Source organism: Bos indicus x Bos taurus, chromosome 18 (genome assembly GCF_003369695.1).
Source record: "Bos indicus x Bos taurus breed Angus x Brahman F1 hybrid chromosome 18, Bos_hybrid_MaternalHap_v2.0, whole genome shotgun sequence".
Lineage (NCBI taxonomy): Eukaryota > Metazoa > Chordata > Mammalia > Artiodactyla > Bovidae > Bos > Bos indicus x Bos taurus.
The window spans coordinates 14,321,943-14,332,939 of record NC_040093.1 but is presented as its reverse complement, the minus strand read 5'-3'; the positions used below and the strand labels follow the sequence as shown (position 1 = coordinate 14,332,939).

Genomic DNA, 10,997 nt, shown 5'->3' with positions numbered 1-10,997 from the left:
TAGCAGCTTCTCTTGTTGCAGAGCATGGGCCCCATGGCGCACGGACTTCAGTAGTGGCTTCTGGGCTCTAGAGTTGCTAGTTGCGGTGCACAGGCTCAGTTGCTCCTCGACAGATGGGATCTTCCCAGACCAAGGATCAAACCCGTGTCTCCTGCATTGGCAGGTGGATTCTTAACCACTGGACCAGCAGGGAAGCCCTGGTTTGGTTTTGCTAGAAATCTTCATGGTAAAGACCCCGGCTGGCCTTTGGCTCCCTGGGCTGGAGCTGTGTGCTGAGCCCGCAGGGTCCGACTCTCGCCATCTTTCTCAGGACATAGGTTTAGTCTGGGCCGGTGGTCCATTTTTGGGTTGAGGTCTAGGCTGGGCCAAAGGTGGTTAATCCGGCTTCTTGTGGGGCTACAAGAGGCTCTATAGGACCAGGTTCTGACTGGGGTCCGGATCCCTGTCTCAGTTCTGGGTCCTGTTGAGTTCTAGATTCTTTTCCTGGCTCAGGTCTGTGCTGTGAGGCAGCTTCCTGTTTACTGAAGGGCACCCTTTGGATGGGGGGCAGAGGCCTGTGGGGCACAAAATTCCTGGTGCAGAGTGGATTTTTGTTGTGCTCGAGGTTCCTGCTGGGCTTCAGCTTGGTGATGGGCAAGGGGCTCCTGCTGAGTGAGGGTCTTTGCTGTGCAGTGGGCTATTGGATCCCTGTCTATTGGGTCCCTGCTGATCCTCAGATGCTGGCTGGTCTGGATGTTTTTCCTGGTGCAGGCTTCCCTGGTGGCTCAGAGGTTAAAGCGTCTGCCTCCAATGCGGGAGACCCGGGTTCGATCCCTGGGTCAGGAAGATCCCCTGGAGAAGGAAATGGTAACCCACTCCAGTATTCTTGCCTGGAGAATCCCATGGATGGAGAAGCCTGGTAGGCTACAGTCCATGGGGTCGCAAACAGTCGGACACGACTGAGCGACTTCACTCACTCACCAGCTGGGTTATAGTTGTCTGGTGTGGCTTTGATTCTCTAACAGGCTTAAATACCAACTTAGAACCTGGCTCTACTGTGCTTTTCTCCTCAAGGGAGATACATTTTTTTTAATAATTTTATTTATTTATTTTTGGCTGTGCTGAGTCTTCGCTGCCGCACGGGTTTTTCTCAAGTTGTGGTGAGCAGGGGCTGCTCCCTAGTTGCAGTGGCTTCTCTTGCTGAGGAGCACGGGCTCTAGGCACTCCGGCTTCAGTAGTTCCAGCACGTGGGCTCAGTAGTTGCGGCTCCTAGGCTCTGGAGCACAGGCTTGGTAGTGGTGATGCACGGGGTTTAGCTGCTTAGCGGCATGTGGGATCTTCCCGGACCAGGGATCAAACCTGTGTCTCCTGCATTGGCAAGTGGATTCTTTACCCCTGAGCCACCAAGGAAGCCCTTGTGGGAGATAATGATCTCCCTGGCTTCATCCCCCTGGGTCCCCACAGACCTCCTTTGTCACAGATGCCTTGTGGGTTACTCATGATGGCTCTCCCACCACCTTGGGTTCCACTCCTTCAACCTGGCATCCCTGGTCTTCCTTTCAGAGGCGGTTGGCAAGTGGGCTGAGCACCGCTGGCTCCCCGCTCCTGTGCCGAGAGAAGCACTGGTGTCTCTTGCTGTAGGAGGAAGGGTGGGGACAGAAGGAAGCTGGGTGTCCATCACCCTCCCACCAGAGGGTTATGTCTTGAAGGGGCCCCATTCCACTCCCCGCTCAGATAAAATATTTCTTCTCATGAAGGCAGCATCCCAGCTGAGTCCTCTTTCATCCAGATGACAGCAGCTAGACTCCGGAGGAATGTTCCTTTTCTTTCTCGATTTAAAAAAAAATTTGCTTGGCTGCACCGGGTCTTAGTTGTAGCACGTGGGATCTTCCTGTTGACATCTTCCTGTCGGCAGGATCTTTAGTTTCAGCATGCAAACTCCCAGTTGCAGCATGTAGGATCTAGTTCCCTGACCAGGTACGGAACTCGGGGCCCCCTGCATCAGGAGTGTGGCGTCTTGACCACTGGACTTCTAGGGAAGTCTCGAGTGTTCCTTTTCTTACTTTTCCGTCTGATGTTTGAGGAAAGGGTCAGAGAGGGAAGCGGGATCTACCCTGTTGTAACTTTCCCCTCTTTATTTATTCTTTCTAATGGTTCCCACTTTAATTTCCTTATATTATTGTTCTGATCATTTTTTTCCCGTGTTAAAAAAGAAAAAAAAAAAAAGATATCTTCCCATTTTTGCAGCTGGAAAGCCCTTTTCAGTGGCATTTGAGATCTTCCACACTGTCTCTCCCAGGTGGCTCAGTGGTAAAGAATTCACTTGCAATGCAGGAGACACAGGAGATGCTGGTTCGATTCCCTGCGTCGGGAAGATCCCTTGGAGGAGGGCATGGCAATCCACTCCTGTATTCTTGCCTGGAGAATCCCATGGACAGTGGAGCCCAGCAGGTTATAGTCTATAAGGTCACAAAGAGTCCGTCATGACTGAGCGACCGAGCACTCTGCTTGAGCCCTGCCTCTGCATGTATGTCTGCTGTAGTTGCCTGGAAACTCACAGAGTCCAGTGACCATTCATGATGGTGACGGTGGTGATAATCACAAATACTGGGGAGGCATATTATGTGCTAGGAAATGGTGCCAGGCTCTTTTTAAACTTACATGATCATTAGTAAGACGATGTCTGATTCATTGCTCTCACTACTTTTCTTTGCCCTACCTAGCTCTTGCCTCAGGAAGGTTTGCTGGATGAGTAAAAGTAAAAATTTGGGCAGCGGAGACAGACTGAAGGCGGTGCTGGATAGAGGTGTGCATATAATCTGGGAACAGTTTGGAATGAACAGGGTTAAGTGGGTCATCGGGATTGAAAGTGCATTTCAAGACCCCGTTTCAAAATGATTTTGATTTATTACATTTAAGTATATTTATTGATTTTGTTTGCTATTTTCCTGCTTGTGTTTACAGTCGGGAGGACCACCTAGGTACTCAGAAATTCTTGGTTTCTTTCAGGTAAGTAAGCGTAAGGCTGTGTGAAGGGGCAGCCCCAGGAAAAGACTGACAAGTGAAGAAGGCACTGGAGGGGGCAGAATCTCAGGGGAAATGCTTTGGGGATGATTTAGGGAGTGGGGACAGGAATGGGGAAACGTGAGATGGGAGAAGAGCGGCCTCTAGGTGCACTCACGGCTTTGTTGACTGAGAATGTTTCATCGGGAGGGTGGGGTCTCAGAGCACCTATAAGGGCAGAGCAAAGCTTTCTAGCAGACATCGTGTGAGAAACTGCTGGCAAGCTCTGGAGGGCTTGTTTGACTTCCTGTGATGTCTTTGGTGTCCTAGGGTGAAGAGGAAAGGGAGACACTGCAGTTAAAAACATTCTTAGAATTTAAATTTTCTTATGAGAGCTTTTAAAATGTTACCAGTGAGACTCATCCCGGGGGGGGGGGGGGAGGGAATTTTAAATGAAAAAATATCTACAGTAAGGAGATAAAGGATGCCCCAACCCCGTCTTCCACTCCTGATTCTGGTGAGCAGACTGTTGTTACTAGTTTGCGGCATAGTTTTCCATACCTTTTGTATATAAACATAATTGTTGTTGTTGTTTAGTCGCTAAGTGGCGTCTCTTTGCCACCCCATAGCCCGCCAGACTCCTCTATCTGTGGGATTTCCCAGGCAAGAATGCTGGTGTAAGTTGTCATTTCTTTCTCCAGGGATCATCCCATTCTTGATCATGTAATATCATAATAATGCCACAATATCCATCAGTTTAACACTTGCCAGTATACTTTTTATAAAACATTTAATTATACCTAGACTAGGGAGGAATCCCATTGTTTGACACCGATACCCGTGGTGTTATCAGAGATCAGTGGCCAGGTCCCCAACAGCCCCATCTCCCTCCACTTTGATAAGCAATGGCATTCTATCATCAGAGGCTTTGGCGAGCCATCTCTAGTATTAGGGGAATTGTGTTTTGCTTTTCCTGCTCTTCCTGTTTCCCCACACGTTGACCTTGAGTGGGATGAGCTGAGATGCATGCTAATCCTGATCTTCATTTAATCTCTCTTGTCTCTTAACCTCTGCTTCGTCCCTAGCTGGGGCTTCCCTGGTGGCTCAGATGGTAAAGAATCCATCTGCAGTGCAGGAGACCCAGGTTTGATCCCTGGGTCAAGAAGAACCCCTGGGGAAGGAAATGACAACCCACTCCAGGATTCTTGCCTGGAAAATCCCAAGGACAGAGGAGTCTGGAGGGCTACAGTCTGTGGGGCCGAAAAGAGTCAGACATGACTGAGTGACTGACACTTTCATTCTCATCCCTACTTGATTCCACAGAGCGACTCTGGTTTAAGGAGGGTCATTCTTTGACAACTTACTGGTTTTCTTCATCCTGCCCTTGAAATGATCACAGGGACACGGCTTTGTCAGCCTGGGCGCTGCCATGAGCGTTCTTCTGGGGGCTCTCAGGAACCAATCTGAAATAAGGGGGTTGCTGCTTAGGACGGTTCATGTGTTGGATGGCCAGGACTTGACTTACCATCTCCCTTGCCTCCCAGTTGTTTTTCATATGCAGTGGGAAAGGGTCAACACAGAACAGTCATATGACCACCAGGGTCTCTAAGTTGTTTTGCTGACCTGTATGGACAAGAATGGGCTTCCCCGATAGCTCAGTTGGTAAAGAATCCACCTGCAATGCAGGAGACCCTGGTTCAATTCCTGGGTTGGGAAGATCCGCTGGAGAAGGGAAAGGCTATCCACTCCAGTATTCCGGCCTGGGGAATTCTCTGGACTGTACAGTCCATGGAGTCGCAAAAAGCCAGACATGACTGAGCGTGTTTCACTTTCAAGGGCAAGAATTTGGTGGCAGGTTTGGAGGAAGCATCAGGGTGTCATTAAGGAGACCAAAAAAATGAGCAATGAGTGGCAAGGAGGTTCGAGAGGGAGGGGACATATATACACATAGGCCTGATACACCTTGTTGTGTGGCGGAAACCAACACAATATTGTAAAGCAATGATCCTCGAATTAAACATAAATTTCAAAAAACGAGGAATAAGAGGTGTCTGCCTTTCAGTGGCCGCTTTACTTCGACTAAGCCATTTTGCCCCTCTGATTTCTGTCTTGCCTGTGAGTAAAATAAGGCTGAGAATGGGGTCCAGTCAGGTCTTGGAAGGCAGCCCTGGGCTGTCGGGGAAAAGGGCAAGGGAGAGGGGGCTAGCCAGACCCTCAGCCAGCTCCCCTGGACCCTGGAGGAGTCTGGCTCTTATATGAGACTCAGGAAGAAATGAGTGGTGGGCTGGGGGAGAGGGCAGGGGGCGAGGACAGCTCAGGTAACATCTGCTCTGCTCTCAGAGGGATTCAGGAGAGCAAGTGGGGATCTCCATGGCGCACTGTTGTCGATATTTGTGTTGCTGACCTTGGCATTCACATTCTTGGCCTCCTTCTCGGAGCCACCTCCCAGAAGCCTGGCGTTGGTCCCTCTGGCCTCTCGCGACCCCTGTAGGAAGGAAACTGGTCACTTCCAGGCACTGGAAGGGGAAGGCACCAAGAGACTCGATCCCTGATCACTGTGCCTCTGGGTCAGTGCAGCTCCATTGCTCTTCCTTCTTACTCAGGGGTCTAGGGTACTTCAAGAGAGGAGTATTTTCTATGTATAAGGAATTGAAGTGTAAAATCTGGCCTAGAGAAAAGCTTAGCTGGAGGTAGGCAGAGAAAGAACAGCTTCTGGATAGAAGAGAGGACAAAAGGTCGGGGTGTTGATAAGACCTGACAACCTCCCCATTAAGGTCCCTGCCCTGCACGCACTATAATCCTCCTGACTCAAGAAATAAGAGCAAAGAGTAGATTATTCCATAAACCAGCCAGGAACTTCACCTGGCCTCTGTGTTTGCTTGTATTTGAATCCATAGTCCCAGTTTAACTATTAATATAAGAGGATGGTATTTATCTTTGTCCCTCTGGAACAAATCCATTTCTCCTTTTGTCTCTATTCAAGTCTGCCTTGTCGCCTGATGCTCTCTGATTTCCGTTTTGTGTTTCTTGATATCATTACCAAGCTGTTGTTATAGCATTGCACTAATTAAGTGAGTCACCATCTCTTTTATTTTGAGGTGAGAACACTGAGGCCCAGAGACAGTTAATGCAATGCCCAAGTTCACAGGTGACTCATCAGGAGCTAAAACCTAGGTCCAAGGCTCTTAGCCTATTATTCTGTCTTCAAACCTACATGACCTAATGTCATGGGAGCTATTTATCGTAAGTAATTTTCTAATTAGTAGGCAATCTTATAAGGAATTACTCTGTTATTGTCATTTATTTCCTAACTTTGTCATTGCTTCTCAGTTATTTATTTTTCCATGAAAAGCATATTAAGCAGGTATGTGGTTATTGTGAGAGATAAAGCAAGATCAGGTTTTGTTTGGAGATTTCTGGGCAGGAGGATTGTGTAGTGTTATTTCTGCTCACCAGACTTGGTCCGACATTGCAGCTACCCTTGCCTGGGAAATGGGAATTGAGCCTGTAAATGCACCCCTGGTGGCCCCAGTGAGCTTTCCCCATCTCATTGTCCTTGTGCCTTTGTAGCTACTTGAGGATGAAATTTTACTCACTCGATTTACTGAACACTGAGTAAGTTCACATTATCCATTGTTTACTCTTCGCAACAGTTGTACATGCTAAGTGGTATTTCACTCATTTCAAAATGAGGCTTAAAAAAGTTAAGCATCTTGTCCAGGCTTCCAAGAGGCTTCCCAGGTGGTGCAGTGGTCAAAGAATCCACCAGCCAAGCAGGAGACGTGGGTTTGATCCCTGAGTGGGGAAGATCCCCTGGAGAAGGAAATGGCAACCCACTCCAGTATTCTTGCCTGGAGAATGCCATGGACAGAGGAGCCTGATGGGCTGTAGTCCATGGGGTCACAAAGAGTCAGACATGACTGAGCGCGCGCACACACACACCCCCGCCAGGAGCCAAGATTTGGATCACGGTTGATCCCCTGAATTCAAGTCTGAGTCTAAAGGTCTGGGTGAGTCTAAATGTGTCACCGTGTTTGAGAATTATTGGTAAAGCAGTGGCTCCCCTGGGGAGTGGGTCCCCTTCCACTCATGGGATGTTTGGCCATGTCTGGAGATATTTTTGGCTGTATTAACGGGGTGGGGGCAGGAAGAGGCTGCTGTTGGCTTCTAGAGGGTAGAGGCCACTCGGATGTTGCTAAACAGGTTAGAAAGAACATAGAAGTGCACCCTACCCCCTTGCAAGAAGAATTATTAATCTCTAATGTCAACAGAGCTGCTATGAAACCAAGGTGTCCAGTCTCCAAAGGGGAACATTTTGAACTTAGAAACCTGAGGATTTATTCTTCCACTTAGATATGTTTACCTAGCACCTTGCCGGGTCACAGGAGGGACATGGAAACAAGACACCAGGGTGTGCCAGTGGCGAGGTTACAGTGCAGAAGGGCAGTGGTTGAGGTAGGAGACGCACCAACACTCAACTCAAGGTGGAATGTGGACTGTGCAGAGAGAGTGCAGTCGGGGCACCAACACTCAAGGTGGAATGTGGATCGTGCAGAGAGAGTGCAGTCGGGGCCAAGCTTGTGCAGGGGAGGGAGGGGGCTCATGTCTGCCTCTGGGTCACATCAGGGCAGCGGTGGGAGCAGAACAGAGCTGGTGGGAAGACATAAGAGCAGCTGGGGAGCAGCCGAGGTTCCGAGATTCTGGCTGAGAGGAACACGGGCCCTTGTTAGTGCAGGGTGTGGGGGGATGGCCGGGAAAGGCGGCTGTAACTGAAGCTTAGAGTCCAGGCAGAGGTCTCCAGCCTGGGGGCTCGTCACAGCGGTGGAAAAGACTTCCCTCCCAGAATGCAGGTCTAGGGCCTCCCCCGCCGGGCCATGGGGCTCAGCTGCTCCCACAGAAGTGTATAAGGGAGAAGATGCTGGAAATGGGTGCAGGAGGGTAGACTTCTGATTTTAGGACCCACTTGATGCTGAGTGTGTAACAAAGCTACTTCACCTCAAAGTAGCGCTTGGGAAGATGGTCACTTAGAGTGGGAACGTAGGTGGGGAGGGGGCCCCGTCTGCACAGTTGTTCTGCTAAGAACTGGGCCACTCCGGCTATAGGGAACGGTGGGGTGGATTCGGGGCTCCTAAACCAGGATCTGCTTCCTAAAGGTGAGCTGTTTGAACAGGGCCTGTGTCAGTCTTGCGCCCCGCCAGGCCACAGGCGTGAGGCCATGTACCAAGAACACAGAAGCAGAGCTGAGAACCAAAGTCGCCTCCAAAGCTGACTGAGCCCCTTTGTAACTGTTACCTGGAGAGTCCCATGGACAGAGGAACCTGGCGGGCTACAGTCCATAGGTCACAAAGAGTCTGACGTGGCTGACTGAAGTGACACGCGCACACGCATGTAATCATTGCCAAAAGCCCATGATCATCACTAACAGGTTTCCTGACTCCAAATTAGTCAAAGATGCCCACTCCAGTAAACACCCTATAAAGCCCCAACCAGTCCTCTAACGCCAGCCTTCCAGCAGGAATTGTCTTTGTCTTGAGGCTATAAAAATTGGCTATTAACCCACGAACACTGTCGACTCTCCCTGGCCTGTCAGGAGTTGTCGGCCCGCTGTGCTTGCAGGGCCCACGTTATCTCTGCTCTTTGTTCTTAATAAGCTCACTCCCTTCTGCAGTGCTCTGTGTCTGGAAATTCTTTTCCAACCAGCACTCGGATTGCCCCAACAGCTCGGTGTGGTCACAGCTTCAAACATGGGTACTACCTGGTGATGTGATTTTCCGGTTTATCAACTTACCATGAAATAGCATTAAGAACTGTTGGGGCACGTCTAGTGTACTAGGAAGAATATAATCGAGGATGACTGACTGGATGCACACTTGCCTTCAACACCCTCTCTGCACGCCTCCAGGCCCGGCCCCCAGGACACTCAATACCCCCAAACAGGGACTGGGGGAGAGGTAAGGTCCTCTCCCGCCAGGTACCCTTGCAGACACTCCATACACATGGGCTCCTTTAACTTCATGACACTCTTAGGATTTACATTCCGTTCATTCATTTTTGTAAATAAAGAAACAGGCGCCCAGACAGGCTAACTCACCGCTAACCCCCGTAGCCTGCAGGGGCTACATTTTACCGCGTGTGCAGTCATGCTCTTTCCTGTTTCGCCACGTTTCTCCCCTCTTTTTATCTTTCATAGAAAGTGGACTTTTTTTTTTACCTGTGTGTGAGCTGCTGGAGACCACAGACATCAGCATTAGTGGCAGCAACAGGAGGAGGGAAGAGATCAGAACCTTCATTTCACCTGTCGATGCTGCTGCGTGTCGACTCTTCAGCAGCTCCCAGTGAGAGGGTCTCCACTGCTCCTGGCGGCTCAGGCTGTGCGTGGTATGTGGCTCGGGTGGGGGGGTGGATCTGCACTTTACTCCCAGGCCAGCATTCTCATTAGAGGGCGGGAAGGGCCGAGTGGCGCTGGCCTTGTTAGGTAACAGGTTGGACCATGTGTTTTATGGGAATCTGGGAGGCAAAACTGGCCAAACAAATGAAGCCTTTATAGGAACATGAGAGGGTGACTGGTAACCTGGCCGCTGTACTCGTCCCCTCCCTCCCTCCTGCCTCCCCACCCTGCAATGTGCTATGATTTCTTCTTTTGGCTTGTTTGAATTTCCTTATACGTTTGAGTAACGTTTTCTAGCTCAGTGTCTGGCAGGAAAAGTGAGGGCTAAGGGTTGGCAAAGAGGGTGACACGGCCTGTCTCCCCTCTGTCCTCCCCGCTCCCAGCCTCGGCACAGTATCAGATGTTGCCGTGTCCCCCACTGTGGACAGCGTCTTTCACGTCTGTGGCCATGTAAGGAGGGAGGCAGAGAGGATGGAGGAGAGGCTCTTCTCCCTTGCCGAAACCCTGCCCTGGGGCACTGGGTCAAAGCAGGCCTCCTTGTTGTTGGTCAGGCTGGTGGCCGTGGCCTCGTTCAGTTGCTTAGTCATATCCAACTGTCTGCGATCCCATGGCCTGCAGCATGCCAGGCTTCCCCGTCCATCACTAACTCCTGGAGCTTGCTCAAACTCATGTCCATCGAGTCGGTGATGCCATCTAACCAGCTCATCCTCTATCGTCCCCTTCTCCTCCTGCCTTCAATCTTTCCCAACATCAGGGTCTTTTCCAGTGAGTCAGCTCTTTGCATCAGGTGGCCAAAGTATTGGAACTTTGTGGTATATGGCCTCATGGCTCCTGCCTAGGGGAGAGGGACATGGGTTGGCGGAAGACCCTCAAGGCTTCCGGTCCAAGAGGATTTGAGAAGCAAAAGACACAGTAGGGACAGTGTCTGCCCAGGCTGTTGGGGCTCCTGGTATGGATCTTGTTTGAAATCAGTCCAAGATGAAAGAGAGAGGTGATACTTCTTGGAGCAAACATCAAGGGTCCAGAAGGGCAGCACTTACTGACGTGACTCATTCCAGAGACTTCGGGAACTGGGCTCAAAAATAGAAGAGAGGCTGGTCTTAAGGGCTGAGAGATGTTTGTGGGGCTAAAAGAAAGAAAATAAGTGCTTAGTCATGTCTGACTCTTTGCGACACTTTGGACTGTAGCCCACCAGGCTCCTCTGTCCATGGGGTTTTCCAGGTAAGAATACTGGAGCAGGTTGCCATTTCTTCCTCCAGCGGATCTTCCTGACCCAGGGATTGAACCTGAGTCTCCTGTGTCTCTTGTATTGCAAGTGGATTCTTTACCTGCTGAGCCATTGAAGAAGCCCTTGTGAGGCTGAGGGGAAGGTTAAAAAGGAAGTCCTCCCTGTTCCTCCAGGCAAGTGTGAGAGAAGGTGATGTGACTTTGTTCTAGTCAAGAGGAGGGAAGAGGCCAGGCATGGCTTTTGTTTGCTCATTCCTACCCTATCAATTTCAGATTATTTTCCACCTGTGGACCTGGTGGAGCCTTGATTGTAGACTTTGCTACAAAGTTGATGAGCATCTGCAGCTGCCTGGCACTTCACTGGACAGTGGAGATTGTCCTTGAGTTGAAGGTTCCGTCT

General features: G+C 50.2%; 1 protein-coding gene across 1 annotated transcript; it reads right to left on the bottom strand.

Moving 5' to 3' along the window:
- Nucleotides 1-2,866: 2,866 nt before the first annotated feature.
- On the bottom strand, nucleotides 2,867-9,505 carry CXCL17 (C-X-C motif chemokine ligand 17). Its single transcript, XM_027515622.1, has 4 exons — nucleotides 9,194-9,505; nucleotides 5,387-5,467; nucleotides 4,347-4,445; nucleotides 2,867-3,308 (listed from the first exon to the last, which is right to left on the bottom strand). Exons 1-4 carry the CDS (start codon nucleotides 9,270-9,272, stop codon nucleotides 3,211-3,213), a joined length of 357 nt encoding a protein of 118 aa, XP_027371423.1. The 5' UTR covers nucleotides 9,273-9,505; the 3' UTR covers nucleotides 2,867-3,210.
- Between the last annotated feature and the right edge of the window lie 1,492 nt (nucleotides 9,506-10,997).